Below are 12,845 nucleotides of genomic sequence, written 5' to 3'. Positions count from 1 at the left end.
TATTTATGAGTTTTGTTGATTTTTTCAAAGAGCCAAGTTTTTTCATTGATCATTTCCATTGTTTTGTGTGTGTTCTGTTTCATTTATTTCCAATATAACTTTTATCATGTTCTTACTTTGGGCTTACAGTGCCCTGTTTTTAGAGTTTCAGCATCAAAGTTTAAGTGATTGAACTGAGACATTTTGGAGCAGGCTGCCTTATGTCATTACCGCCTTATCTGTTCTAAATAATGCTGCTTAACTGTTTCCCTTTCTACTATTTCAAGGCATTGAACATTTTATTTTTGAGTTTTAAAAAAACTCTATGAAAAGATTTTAAAACCTTGTAGTGCATGATGTTTCATTTACACACATTTCTGTAGTTTCAAATTTTGTTCATCATTGATTTATGAATTTCATTCTAGTTTAGATACATAATTTAGCATGATTTCAATCCATGTAAGTTCATTGTTATTTGTTTATGGAATAATATATTTTTAGATAATTTCCCATATATGTGTTAGAGATTTTATATTTGACTTGTGTGAAGTGTACAGATGCTTGTTAGCTCTAGTTTTCTCCTTTTCTGATTTAAGATATCTCTGTCCTTGTTCATCTGTTGGCATCTGTTGAGATGAGGATAATGACATTTCCAAAAACCATTGAGTTATTTATTCAGTTCTGTCATTTATGCTTTGTATGTTTGAAAACTTTGTCATTAGTGACATTTATGGACTTGTAATGTTTTCTTGGTAAATTTTCCCCTTTGCCAGCATATAAAATACTCTTCAGCACCAGTTTCTTTCATTCTGAAATCTTTGTTACCTGGAATCAACACAGCAAGTCCAATTTTATCTACTTACTTACTCTTACTAATTTACATTTAGTTTTACATCTCATAGAATTGAGTCCATGCATAGTACATGCTAATTAAATGCTCTGTCATTGAGATGTATCTCTAGCCCTTGGGTTTTAAAGACAGTTGCTGAGGTACTGGCCTCAAACAAAAGCCTGCTTTTGAACTCATGATTCTCCTACCTCAGCCTCCTTACAGGTAAGCGCTATCACACATCACTTGTGGGTTTTACTTTGACTGTGCTTTATTCTATATGTCATTTTTCTTCCTTTTATTTTCCACATACCGGAACACAGCATGTATTTGAATCATTCATGTGCCAGTATCTACCTTTTGTTTGGAGGATTTAAATTTTTATATTTAACATAATCTCTGAGATAACAGAACTTAATCTATACTGCACTATTAGTTTTTGTGAGTGGTCTCTGTAAACACATGGCCAGAAGAGTGTTGGTTCTTGTGAGGCAAGAAGGAAATGTGGTTCAGCACAACTCAGTAGCCAGTGTTGGTTCAAACTTCAAGAGTCTGACACTGGGTAGTTTATTTCAGGCATATTTCAGCACAACGCATTTAGGAAAAAAGTTTTATGGTAATATTAAACTCAATCTTGTGTTATACAACAAAGCTTAAGACATGATTACATAGAAACTTGTAAAGTATAAATGACATCTTCCATAGAGACAAGTTCTATAACTTGGGAAGCAGGCTCAAAGTAGACAGTTTATGATAAGGGTCTGGGAGAGGATTGATTGAGATAAACAGAAGAGTCTTTGGGAGACAGGTATGGTCTGGCCATACAGTTAGTGCAGAGGCTACCAGGCTATGAACCACAACTATTCCCAGCCTTCTGGGTAGGAAACAGGGAATACATCACTTCTTTTGAAGAGACAACCTTGTATGTTTAACATTCCTGGTTTCCTTAGTGCTTGTTTATGACCACCTCCACTGTCTTGGCTTTTATTCTTTCATTAAAAAATTTTTTTATTAATCATTCTATTCGTTTACATCTCAACTGATATTCTACTTCCCGGTTACCCCCTCTACCAAACCCCCATCTCATGATATCCCACTCCATTTGTTATTTTTGTGTTGATGCTTCCAAAGCACAGTTTTAATTTCACATTACTCTTATTTTATGAGTTGTTTTCTAAATTATTATTATGGTTATTACCAAGAAGAAATTAACTTATAGTAGTCTATTTTAGATCAACACTAATTTAATTTTGATGGTCTGAAAGAGCTTTCCTTTTTATAATTTTTCATCTCTTTGTCTTTTGTGCGACTATTTGCTACACAATTTTAATCTTTGTATTTCTTATGTCCAGTTTTACAATTATTATTTTAAGATGACATTTTAAATAACATAAAAGGTCAAAAAGGGTCATATCTGTATTGTTTTTATTTATATAAATGTTTCCATGTGTTATTTATTCATGTGGTTGGGATAACTTTCTGAAATGATTTTTATTTAAGACTCAAGGGCTTATTCTAGTATACCTTAAATGAAAGGTAGCCATGACTTTTCCTGGTTTTTGTTTATATAAGAATACTATATCATCTTTCATTTTGAACGGCAGTTTGGTTGGGTATAGAATTCTTGAGTGACAATCTTCTTTTTCAGCACTTTGACTATGTAATCCCAGGGTTTTCTGGCATCAGTACTGTATGCTGGCTAATTTTGTTGAGTTATGTGGCTAGTTGCTTCTCTCATTGGCTCAAAACTTTCTCTTTGTGTCTGTCTTGTCTTTCAGCATTTTTACTATAATACGTCTGAGTGTGACTATCCCTGAATATGTCCTTACTGAACTTAACTGAATTCCATGGATGCTGAGATTAATTTTTTCATCATATTTGGGGAGTTTTGCCCATTTTAAAATTTATTTATTTATTTATTTACTTATTTTTAATTTTATTTATTTATTTATTGATTGATTAATTGGTTGATTTTTCGAGACAGGGTTTCTCTGTGTAGTCCTGACTGTCCTGGAACTCACTTTGTAGACCAGGCTGGCTTCAAACTCAGAAATCTGCCTGCCTCTGCCTCTCAAGTGCTGGGATTAAAAGCGTGGACCACCACCACCCAGTGCTCATTATTTTTTTAAATATTCTTTTAATCCTTCTCCCTTTGCTTTTACTTTTAGAATTCTTATGATCCATATATTGGTCTGCTTCATGGTGTCCCACAAGCCTCTGATATTAATAATTTCTACTTATTAATCTTTTTCCTAAGGTTAAAAATTGTTCTTATCAGTGCTCAGCTTATACTTTATACTATTACTAGCTTTGAAAAACCAATTTCCATTTTAAAACCCTTACTGTAATTTCATTTTTAAAAAGATGAATAGATTTTATAGGTCTTATTTTATATTCACATTGACATCTTTCCCTAGCTGAATTTTGATGCATTTGTCATCATAGAAATTTATTGTCAGTGTCAATAAAGATTTTTATTTATTTATTTTTTCTTATAAAATGTTTTGATCATATTTTCCTTCCCACCTCTTCTAAGGTCCTCCCCACATCCCTACTATTCAACTTTATGTTCTTCATCTTTCTTTCATGAACCAAAGAAATAAAAATAAAAATAAAAAAGAAACTAAAAGCAAATAAGCCAGACAAAAACCTCCAGTAAGACAAACAAAAAACAAAAAACAAAAATGAAAACAAACACAAAGACAAAACAAAGAAAATATGAATGAAAATACATGGATTTTAGTTTTGTGTTGGCCAACTACTGAGCATGTGGTCTGCCCTTCAGGTTGGTATGTCCAACGATACTGCATTTGAGAAAATGAATTTTCCCTTTCCCAGCAGGTATCAACAGCAAGTAGGTTATGGGTTAGGGGTGGAACTTTTTGTTCACTTCTCAATAAAACCTTCTTTTTGAGGAAAGGTGTTTCTGTCCATTTCTCACTGGTGGTTAGTGCATCTCTCCTTGGAGAATATTGAGGTCCTTGAGCACCTGGAGAGTTTTAGTTGTCAGAGTAACTTAAATGACCGGACTGAGCTGCACTTGTTGGCCCTGACACAGACACTGTGAGAAATGAAACTAAGAAGGCTATCTCCTCTCCTCTGTCTTATTCAGACCTTCAGCAGGAACCCAAAGGTGCATTCTGCAAGGTTGGTCATGTTTCAGCTATAACTACCCAAGTACTACTACCTGCTCTTTTATTAGCTCTTCTATGGTTTGAATAATGCAGCCAGTTTCCTATGTTGAGTTTACACAGATGAATAATTTGGGAGTGGAGCCAAGAATTTGATGGCCCATCCACCATTCAGTTTTCATTTTTTTAATTATTTATTTTCTGTATGTGAGTACACTGTGCTGTTTTCAGTCACAGCAGAGGAGGGCATCATATCCCATTACAGATGGTTGTGAGCCACCATGTGGTTGCTGGGAATTGAACTCAGGACCACTGGAAGAGCAGTCAGTGCTCTTAACCACTGAGCCATCTCTCCAGCCCCCCAGTTTCCATTTTCAGTATCTTGTATCATTCAGGTTTTCACAAACACTAAGACAGCTGACTTTTTGAACGTGGTTTTGATAGCATGCAGCTTTCCAGCAACAGGTTTTCTGAAAAGTCCATTTAAATAGAAATGTCTATGAGCCATCAGCAAAATAGAAAGGCTTATTTCAAGGCGATTATTAAAACTCTCAAACCAAGTGGTTACTATTTATTAATACTATTTTCTCCTTGGCAGTTAACCTTGACAATTTAAGTTACAGCACACATATTAGTATTTTGCTTTCTATGTAAATTCTATTTTCCTTTAGCATTTGTAAGATGGGGAGTTCTCATATTTGTTTTTAGAAAACCAAATAAAGGCAGTTTCTGAGCCACCTTGGCCAGTCAGAAATGGTGGATAGAGCTGAAAGCTACTTTAAGTTTTTGACAGGAATGTGAATTTTGTTTGCTCACAGCTCTGTGAATATGTAGCTTCATTTAAGTTCACAGGACTGAGAAAGCTTCCAGGAGGGAGAAGAACAACAGAGTGAGGAGCTGTGAGTGTATACTGATGAGCCATTACACAAAGCATGCTCCGAAATATTTCCAATGGCTTTTTGTGACATGGCCTGTAAGCTACTGTACCACAGTCCTCAGGCATCAGAAATGGCTAGAACCTGCCCAGAAGTTAGTCAGCATGAAAAGAGTCAATGAAGAAAGTGTCTTTGACAATTAGGGAGCCTGAGGAGTAAGAGGACAGTCCTCATGACTCTGTGACCTCCAAAGGCAGCTGGATATATTTGTCAGGTGCAGGACAATTTTTTACCCGTTTTCAAGGCTCTGGTCACATGGAGGAAGGTCATTGTAGCTGTCATTCTGTGAATATTTATATCACATTTGTTTGTCATAGCCAAACACTAGAAACCATTGGGATGTCCTTAATGGGAAAATGGCATAGTCAAGTATATCATCAACTGGGGGAAACATTGAAATTTGATTCACAATATGAAAGGGAAGAACCTTAAAGTAATTGTGCTAAATGCTGCTTCTCTGTTAAGATAATCTGTCCACTGTCACTAAAAATGTGTGCCATTAGATCAATTGGGAATGTGAGGGCCAGAGTATATTTCAGAGGTAGAACATTGCATAAAATATGTGAGATTTGGGGTTTGATTTGCAGCAGTGAAAGGAGGGAGGGAGGAAGAGAGAGAGGGGAATACAAATTCTCATTCATCGAGAATACAGAGAATGTAAATTGATCTATTGAGACAAGAGAAGGACGTTTTGTTGGGAGTGTGTGCGTGCACAGTGACAGAAGGATCTGGAGGGGGATAAAGCATGAATGAGCATGAGTTCTAGGGATGATGAATATGCCCATTATCTTGATTGCAGTGTTGGTTCATGAATGTATACATAAGCCAAAATAGAAATTATACTTTTAAATATACATAGTTTGCAGTACAGCATTGTTTTCGACAAAAAGTAAACCATTCAGAAGATAAATCATCCACTGGTATGCTAGCAATGATGTTTTACAGGCTGTATTTTGCCTGTTTTACAGGATGGATTGCTATTCTGGGTGCCATCTGGTTGCTAATTTTAGCTGATATTCATGACTTTGAGATCATTCTACACAGAGTAGAGTGGGCGACTCTCCTCTTCTTTGCAGCACTCTTTGTGCTGATGGAGGTAAGGCTTGGAACTTTTACTTGATTTTTAGATTTCATATTTTACTTGCAGAGTGAAGCCTAAGGCTACACATCTTTCTACATATTCACTAAATAGGAAATGTTGGTGATTAATGTTAAGGCGACCCGTGTTTTTATTTCTGACATTTAAATGTTTCTTACAAAAATGTTTATTTTGGTTACTATTCTTTCTTTTTCTTGAATTGTTTCTGTGACATATAAATTTTGTTTTAATTCGCTAATAAAACAGAATTTCCTCAAAATAAGTCTGGAGGAAATGGCTTACAAGAGCAAGTTCGTAGGGCACAAGGATCTGACATAGGCTGCACAATATTGAACGAACACTGATGTATAGCCAGAGAAAGACTATGTCAGAAAACATGTGATGCTATAAATTGCTTTGATTGGAACTGTTTTTAAAAATTATTCACAATACGTATTTTAATTTTGAGACATTGTTTATAAATTTGTGCCTTCCTCAAACAGAGAGGAAGAAAAACAACTAACAAAAATACAGTTCACCCAAGAGTTCCTGAACAAGCATGGGTTCATGTGTTCCTGATGTTTAACCTGTACTATATGCTTACACTTTGTAAGGCAGAACATTTCCCACATTTCTAAGTAATGGCCTTTTTGACTCTTAGAAGTACATTTTTTATTTTTTAAAAATTAATTTTAAAGTTAGCATACACAGTAATGGGTTTCATTATGGCAATTTCATGCAGGTGTTATATATACTTTTTTTTCTCATTCATCTCCTTTCTGCCACACCCTTCCCTGCTCTGCTCCACTCTCCCTAGTCCCCTTCCATCTTTCAAAAAGTCCTCTCCTTGACTTTCAGGTCCCATGGATTCTCTTAGACTTTCCCTTTCCACCCTTCCTGACTTCCTGAAGGTCTATTCTCACTCATAGTCCCTATATCTGCACTAATGACTCTATACCCACACATCCACACCCACCCACCCACCTGCCGCCCCCACATATGCACACACGCATGTACACACGTAGTTAAATCTATATTCTACATAGAAGACAAAACACACAACACTTGTCTTTCTGAGTCTGGCTTATAGTGGTTACATAATGGTCTTCCAGGTCTATCCAATTTCCTGAAAATATTGTATTGTTTTACAACTAAAATTTTCATTTTGTGTCTGCGATTATACAGCCATTGTGTGAGTCTGTGTGTGTATGTGTGTATGAGCACACACTTATCTGTTTATGGAACTTCTAGGCTGAGTCGATGTCTTAGGTGCAGTCCTTGTGAATGGTGCAACAGTAAACACCAATGTACGTGAATCTCTTTGGTATGTTAGCTTTAAATTCTTCAGGTACTTATGTACAAGTGATATACTTGGGTCATATGATAATTCTATTTATTTATTTATTTATTTATTTATTTATTTATTTACATCTCCCTCCTCTCACTTCTGAGAGGGCAGCCCTCCCACAGCCCCCTGCCCTAGTATTATACCACCCTGGTGCATCAAATCTCTGCAGGATTAGGTTCATCTTCTGTCACTGAGGACAGACAAGGAAGTCCTCTGCTACTTATGTGTCGAGGGCCTTGGACCAGTCTCTGTATGCTTTTTGGTTGGTGGCTCAGTCTCTGGGAGCTCCCAGGGTTTTAGGTTAGTTGAAACTGTTGGTCTTCCTGTGTGCTTGCTATCTCCTAGGGGGCCTTCAATCCTTCCCCTAACTCTTCCTTAGAGGTCCCGACCTCTGTCCAATATTTATGTGTGGATATCTGCATCTGTCTCAGTCAGCTGATGAGTAGAACCTCTCAGAGGGCTCCTATGCTAGACTCCTATCTGCAAGAACAACATGGCATCATTAATAGTGTGAGGGATTTTGCCTGCCCATGGGGATGGTTCTCAAATTGGGCCAGTTACTGGTCAGCCAATCCTTCAGGACCAATTTTGGGTCAAATGTTTTGTAGGTAGATTGGTGTCCACATACCTCATGATAACTGTTTTGAATTTATTGAAGAATGTTTCCACTGAATCCCATAGAACCTGCATAAGTTTATATTCCTATCAATAGTAAATAAGGTTTCCTCTTTCCCTCACCACTGTTTGTTATTTGTTTTATTAATTGTTTGAGAATTTCATGAATTTTGACCACATTCATTTCCCTCCTCAAACTCTTCGCAGATATAATACTGACTTTCCTTATCACTTAACTTTGTGTCCTTTCTATTGCCTTATCAATTCTAATTTGTGCCACCCAAATGTTCTTTGATATGAGGACTTTCACTGGAGCATTGTTGACATGCCAAAGGCTACTTTCTTAGAGAAAACATATATCTCTACATTCCTGCAGGTGACAATTGCCAATAATTCATCAACAAGCTGGGATCTAATCAGGTTTGGGCTTGCATAGGTCTTGATCATATTATCACAACTGCTCTGAGTTAATACGTGAAGTTTCCTTGCCTTATCCAGCACACACTCTTCTTATACTGTTTCTGTACTGTCTTCTTCAATGGTTCCTGAGCCTTGGGAGGAGGGGTGCAATATAAGTGTTTCTTTAGGCATGAACATTTAGTGACATTGTGAAGTCTCTTATTTTCTGCACATTGGCTAGTTAGTTGTAACTCTTTCCGTGTTAATCACATCTACTGAAGATAGAAGTTTCTCTGATAAGGGTCAGAAGATGCACTGATCTATGGGTATAATGATATGTCCTAGGAGTCAGTTTAATATTATGTACATTGTACAGAATAATAGTAGTAAATTAAAGCCTATGGACTATCATCTGTCTAGCCATAAGGTTTGGGCCTAATAATTCGGTCAGCAATGGGTTTCATTTTATGGGGCTTAACTTAAATCCAATCAGAAAGTTGTTGGTTATTCCCATATGTTCACGCCTCTATTGCACCAATGGGCATGTCTTGCCATGATGGTCATTATTATAGTTCATAGTTCATACTTTGATAGGATTACACTTTTATCTTCTGGTAGCATGCTTAGCATCTTCTAGCACTATGAAAGGTTGTCATTAGTGATGAAGCTTATAGACCAATTTCAGTTTGATTCCTTCATGTACTATGACTCAAGTATGTGATGTCTTCAGCAACAGGATCTCACTGTCAAGTTCTGGAGGGTAATCCAGAACTTGGATTGCAAAGAGCATCGACAGTACTCTGTAACGTTTAGGGATTTTTGATATCTCATTGGACAACAGTTCCTATAGAGGCAACTCATTCCCAGTACTAAACTTCTGGTGTCTGGTAGGTTCATTGTTGACTCATTATAGGAAAACTTAATTCTGGCTCTTGTTGCATATGTGTATAGATGTATTTTAAGGAGTAGATTTCCATGTGAGGTTTTGAAAACTCTTTGGTTATTTTTTCCCCTTTCAGTTTTTCTCTCCTACTCTGTCCTCCCTCTCATACCACAACCTATCCCTGCCTATTCTTTAAGTCTTTTTTAGCCCATTATATCGGGGCATTCTATCTTCCCTCTCCTGAACACCTTTACCTGTAGGCCCTTAATAATTTCCTTACCTTTATGGGCATTCCAAATAAAGCATTTATATCTAAAAATTCAAAGCTAACATCCACAGTTGAGAGAAAACATTCGACTTTTGTCTTTCTGAGTCTTGGTTAACTCATTCAGAATGACTTTTTCTAGCTTCGGCCGTTTACCTTCTAATTCCATCATCTTATTTTTCCTAATAGTTGAGTAATACTCCAATGTAGAAAATGCTATGTTGTAATTTTTTATTCTTCAGTTGGTGGGTATGTAGCCTGCTTTTGTGAGCAGAACATCAGTGGACATGGATGAGCAAGTATATGGAATCCGTTGGATACATGCCCAAGAATGGTATAGCTGAATTTTAGTTTTAGCTTTTTGAAGAAACCCCAGCTGATTTCCACAGTTGTTATATGCTTTACATTTCCACCAGTGGTAAATAAGCCTTCCATGCCCCCGCTTCAATCTATGCATTTGTTGTCATTTTCTTCCTGGATGATGGCAATTCTGATTATGGTCATATAGAATTGCAAAGATGTTTTATTTTCATTGTTCTGATGCTAAGTATATTGAAAAAAATTCAGATAATTATTGACCATTTATAATTTCTTTGCAAACCACCTTTTCAATGTACTGGCTTACTTATTGATTGGATAATGTACTATTTTGATATTTAATATTTGGGGCTATTTGTATAATGCAGATATTAACTGCCTGTCTGATATGTAGGTAGCAAAATTTTCTCTGTTATGTATGCTATCTCTTTACTTTTATGGTCATGATTTTGCTATGCAGAAGCCTTTTAATTTCATATAATCCCTTTTTTCAATTCTTGGGGTTATTTTCTCTGCTATTGGAGACTTTGTTGAAAAGTTGCTTGTGCCTTGAAGTATTTTACTATGCTCCTCTCAGCAGTGCCAGATTCTCAGGTCTTTCATTAAGGTCTTAGAGTCATTCGGAATTGATTTTTTACAGGATGAGAAGCATGGCTTTAGTTTCAGTTGCCTCATTCAGAATGACTGTTTCTAGCTTCAGCCATTTACCTTCTAATTCCATCGTCTCATTTTTCCTTTTAGTTTCCTTCCTCTGCATGTGGATAGTCAGTGTTCCCTGAAGTATTTGCTGAAGAGGCTGGTTATTGTTGTTGTTGTTTTGTTTTCTGTTTTTGGCATCTTTGTTAGGATGCTATAGTTGTGTGAGCTTATTTGTGAGTGCACTGTTTTATTCTAGTGGCCTATATGTCTGTTTATGTGCCAGTATAATGCAAATTTGCTGTTATGGTTCTGTAATAATGCAGCTTGAGATGAAGTATTATGATGCTTCCATCCCAGTTCTTTCTGCTTCATCATGCTTTGGCTATTTGCAATCTTTTATGCTTCCATGTGAAAGTTAAGATTTTTGAAAATATCTCACTGTTAACAGTTTAATGGTGAATGTATTGAACCCATTGATTACTTTTAATAATATAACCATTTTTAATAATAGTAAATCTGCCAATCTATAACGTGAAAGTTCTTTGCCTCATCTAACAGGTATGCTTAACCTTGTAACATTGGAACATGACATTATTCACAATGTATACACTAAAGAACTGAACAACAATTATTTAGAACAATGTTTTAAAAACATTTATGATTTTGTGAAAATTTACATTCATTAGTATTTTTGGCCATATACATTTCTGGGTCATGGTTGAACACACACATTCAATTTTGTCTTAAATTTTTTGTAGAAGGTATTTTTTTCACTTTCTTGGTAGATTTCTTATTTTTAAAAATGATTCACTGAACATGACTCCCCCCACCCCCAATTTCTCTTTCCAAAAGTTTGTTTTGGTATATAGAAAAGCTATTAATTTTGGATGTTTATTTTATATTCTGCTACTTTGTTAAAAATGTTGATTAGGTCTAAGAGTTTCCTAGTGGAGTTATTAGGATCTTTTAATTACAGATTTATTTTCCTAGCAAATATTTTTAAATTTAAAAATAATAATTTTTAAACTTAAATTCTTATTCTTTACATATATTACATTCCGACTGGAGTTTCTTCTAACTCCACTCCTTCTAGTCCCCTGCTCTTGCCAGATCTATTCTTCTTTTGTTTACCTTAAAAAAAAAAGCAGGTCTCCAAGGGATAGCAACCAAACATGGCATAACAATTTACAATAAGACTAGGCACAAATCCTCATATCAAGGTTGGAAGAGGTGGCTCAGTAGGAGAAAAAGAGTCCTGAAGGTAAGCAAAAGAGTCAGAGACATACCCCACCCCCAGTCCAACTGTGAGGGATCTCACAATAACAGCAAGCCATACAACCATAATATATATGCAAAAGTCCTAGTTCAGGCTGACACAGGGTCCATGATTGTATCTGTGAGCTAGTATAAGCCTTGCTTAGTTGATTCAGTGGGTCCTGTTCTTACTATGTTCTCATCCCCTCTTGGCTCCTGGAATCCTTTCTCCCTCTCTTCTTCCGAGTTCTTGTAGCTTTGCCTAGTGTTTGGCTGTGGTCTCTGCATTTGCTTCTATCAGTTGCTGAATGATACCTCTCTGATATCAGTTGGGATAGGAACTGATCTATAGGTATAGTAGAACATCCTTGGGAATCAATTTACTAGTTTTTTTTGACTAGTCTTATTTGGTTCTATCCTGGGTCTCTGGGCTGAGCAGCCTCTAGTTCCTAGATATTCACACAGTTTTAGGCATGGGCTCCCTCTTGTGCTGTGGGCCTCAAGTTGGACCAGTCATTGGTTGGTCACTCCCATAAATTCTGTGCCATCATTACCTCACCACATCTTGTAGGCAGGATGTATTGTATGTCAAAGATTTTGTGGCTGGGTTGATGTCACAGTCTCACTGTTAGGAGCCTTGCCTAATTATAAAAAATGACCAGTTTGGGCTCCATATCTCCCACTACTAGGGAACTTCACTAGAGTCATTCTCATAAAATTAAGGGAGTTTCCACTGTACTAGGTCTCTATATTGCCTCCCAAATGTCTTCCCAGTTCCAGGAGTCTCTCCCAGTACTCTCTCCATTCCCTGATTTTCAAACCCTCCTATTCCCATCTACATCTGCCCCCAGTTCAACCACAAAATGTATTCTATTTCCCCTTTCCAAAGAAATCAATGTGTCACCCCTTGAGCCCTCTTTGTTATTTAGTCTCTCTGAGTCTTTGGATTGTAGTATGACTATCCTTCACTTAACATCTCATGTACACCTATAAGTGAGTACATACCATGTTTGTCTTTCTGGATCTGGGTTACTTCTTTCAGGGTCACTTTTTCTATTTCCATTTGTAAGTTTCATTATGCCATTGATTTAATAGTTGAGTAATACTTCATTGTTATAAATGTACCACATTCTCTTTATCCATTCATCAGTTGAGGGACATCTAGGTGGTTT

General features: G+C 36.4%; 1 protein-coding gene across 2 annotated transcripts in view; it reads left to right on the top strand.

Moving 5' to 3' along the window:
* Oca2 (OCA2 melanosomal transmembrane protein) overlaps positions 1 to 12,845 on the top strand; it is a 305,312-nt gene that overhangs the window by 114,389 nt on the left and 178,078 nt on the right. For both annotated transcript variants that reach the window (XM_028785690.1, XM_028785691.1), the window contains one exon: positions 5,843 to 5,970. In XM_028785690.1, the coding sequence (XP_028641523.1) occupies positions 5,843 to 5,970 (128 nt within the window). The remainder of the gene's footprint in view (positions 1 to 5,842; positions 5,971 to 12,845) is intronic.

The sequence above is a fragment of the Grammomys surdaster genome, unplaced genomic scaffold (assembly GCF_004785775.1).
Source record: "Grammomys surdaster isolate TR1022 unplaced genomic scaffold, NIH_TR_1.0 125319, whole genome shotgun sequence".
Taxonomy (NCBI): domain Eukaryota; kingdom Metazoa; phylum Chordata; class Mammalia; order Rodentia; family Muridae; genus Grammomys; species Grammomys surdaster.
This window is presented reverse-complemented; position numbering and strand designations above follow the sequence as displayed.